Here is a 2,714-nt window from a genome sequence, read left to right as displayed (position 1 = left end):
ATTAAAAGGTTTTTTTTTTTTTTTTTAGGAGTCGTGGTAGTAGAGGCGGCGCAACTATAACGACATGTGAATTATCCCGCCCACTCTAAAGCGGTACTGAACTGTAGTGGAAACGCAAACCGAGCCGTGCCGTGCCGTACCGTACCACGCAGTGGAAAAGCGCCATTAGTTAACTGTGGAGGAATAGTATGCCTAATAATTACTCAAAAGGTATGACTTTCTTTTACAGAACATGAAAGGAGAAAATTTGGGTTTTCATGCAATAAATGTGGACTGGAGCTTAAAGTGTCGCTTATGATTTATGTGCTATATTCTTTCATAGTCTTCTGAAGTCATGAAAAGTGTTCTGAAGTCATATCTTAGCTTTTTGTGTGAAACAAAAATGAAAAATTTGTCATTCTCCAAAACACAAATGAAACCTCATCAGTTCTCACAAATCAAGCAAGAATGGTTGAGCTTCTGTTTACCATATTTAATATGCTCTATGTATGTGCATTGGTCAATGTTTATATTTGAATAAAAGCCGAATTAAATCTGTTCAGCAGATAAAGTGATTGAGTCTCTTCAGACAATGTCTTTTTGTATTTTTTATATTATAAAAGTTTTGGTTGAGTGGAGTTTCACTGTATAGATAAAAAGAATGAATGATTTTCAGGAAATAATGATTTTCGGTCTATATCTCACTCAATATTACGGCTTCAGAAAACTAGAAATATAGCACGCATGTTCATTAAAATTTTTCGTTTTGAAGGTTGAAACATCAAGGCCAATTCATTGAAATTTCATGAAAAAAAGTGGTGAGCACATTGTTCAAAAATCAAAAAAGTCTTTGGGTTTGGAGCAACAAAAATGATAACAATTTTCATTTTGTGTGAACTGTTCCTTTAAGGACAAATATGCAGATGGCAGATTCAAGAAGTGTCAAAACTGTGCTGCACACTCCATTTCAAACTACGGAGCGAGTTGAACTTTCTTCAAGGACTCTAAAAGACTGTTTATTTAAAGAAATCTCTTGGCCGCTGAGTGTTTTGATGCTATTCTGTTGAAAAATTATCTGTAGCCAAATCTCTACTGCGTCTCCCAGTTTGACACTGAGCTCAATCAACATCATCCCAGAGCTGCATGAAACAATCTGGTGAAAATAGCTGCGCTGAGATAAATCTTTTTGTAGGGAGGAATTTTCTACGAAGACGGCTCTCGAATAAATCTTTTTGTAGGGAAAAATTTTCTACGAAGACAGCTCTCGAGAAGTTGTTTGAGTTGATCTTGAAGTACGCAGTCGCATATATAAACTATTTGCACAATTATTTGCAGACTTGTCCTGAGCACAGTTTCAGACTACTTTGCTGCCATGTTCACCAATGATGTGAGGGAGGCAAAACAAGAGGAAATTAAAATGGAGGGTGTAGATCCTGAGGCGTTGCGAGCACTGGTTCATTTCGCATATACTGGTGAGTATCCGCATTCCACTTGTGGACTATTTAAATCTGCTGTTCATAGCAGAAGTGTCACATCCACAAATAAGTTTTTCATCGATGCCAGTGGGCAAAACACTAATTTACAAACCCAAACTAACTGTTTAACATTCTTCTGTCTACACAGGTTAAACATACCATTTTGTTCCTGGAATAATTCTGAAAAGTTTCTAGCATATTTAGCTCTTTTCTCCAAATGTACAGGAGTCCTGGAGCTAAAAGAGGACACAATTGAAAGTCTGTTAGCTGCTGCTTGTCTCCTCCAGCTCTCACAAGTTATTCAGGTCTGCTGTAACTTTCTGATGAAACAACTGCACCCATCCAACTGCCTGGGGATCCGTTCGTTTGCTGATGCTCAGGGATGCATGGATCTTTTGAACGTCTCTCACAACTATACTACGGTAGGACCTGGCATACAAAGTAGCTTATTATAAATTTACTAAACATAGTGCTAACATTTGTCCTGACTGCTAGTTGCTGACCTTTCACAGTAATTTGCACTGTAGTAATTCTGGAATTACAATTAAAAGACGCCTGTATACTGCAATCCCACGGGAGTTGAATGACTGTGATGTTGTAGAATCCTAATGATTAACTGTGTCTGCATTACAGTAATCTCTCGTATATTTACAGATTAACTAGTGTAATGTCTACAGTACTACGCTGGCGATGTTCCCAGCATGCAATCTGGCTTGAATAAATGAAGCGGTGGCATTGTTTTACTATTTGCTGGTTTATATTGCTGTTGCTATTGTTGTTTGGGCTGTCTCTTTTGACTTATTTTGTAACGTACAGAGGCATTTAAAATGATGCTTGTTGATTGTCAGACTCATTGGGTTTTAGTATGTTGATATTTAATACTAAAGGTTCACAGAGATAACTGGGAATATTCATAGTATGAGATATCACCACTTGACATACAAAACCCAATAATGCTGACAATAAACAAGCATCATTTTTAGCAAAATGGTAAACATCCACTTACCTTAATTGTAGAAAGATATATTGTAATGAACTATTTCATTTGTAACATAATATTTCCACATACTACATAGGGAGATATAGATAATATATTGTAGATGGCAATTATTACTTACCTAGCTTTTCATGTAACACAGTGTTCTGTACCACTATTACATTGGCTGGAAGAGCATGTAATAAAATAACATTAAATGTAATTAAAAGTGACAAAGGTCAAAATACCTAGCCAAAACTAATCACCATAGTGGTGACTTAAAA

General features: G+C 36.4%; 1 protein-coding gene across 1 annotated transcript in view; it reads left to right on the top strand.

Moving 5' to 3' along the window:
• The window catches only part of LOC107661997 (kelch-like protein 4), a 30,240-nt gene that overhangs the window by 17,609 nt on the left and 9,917 nt on the right, over positions 1-2,714 (top strand). Inside the window, exons 4-5 of the mRNA XM_016451832.1 lie at positions 1,315-1,451; positions 1,680-1,876. Coding sequence (XP_016307318.1) covers positions 1,315-1,451; positions 1,680-1,876 — 334 coding nt within the window. The remainder of the gene's footprint in view (positions 1-1,314; positions 1,452-1,679; positions 1,877-2,714) is intronic.

This window comes from Sinocyclocheilus anshuiensis, unplaced genomic scaffold (assembly GCF_001515605.1).
Source record: "Sinocyclocheilus anshuiensis isolate Anshui unplaced genomic scaffold, SAMN03320099.WGS_v1.1 scaffold535, whole genome shotgun sequence".
NCBI lineage: Eukaryota > Metazoa > Chordata > Actinopteri > Cypriniformes > Cyprinidae > Sinocyclocheilus > Sinocyclocheilus anshuiensis.
Note: the sequence above shows the minus strand (reverse complement) of the source record. Positions and strands in the feature narration are given on the sequence as shown.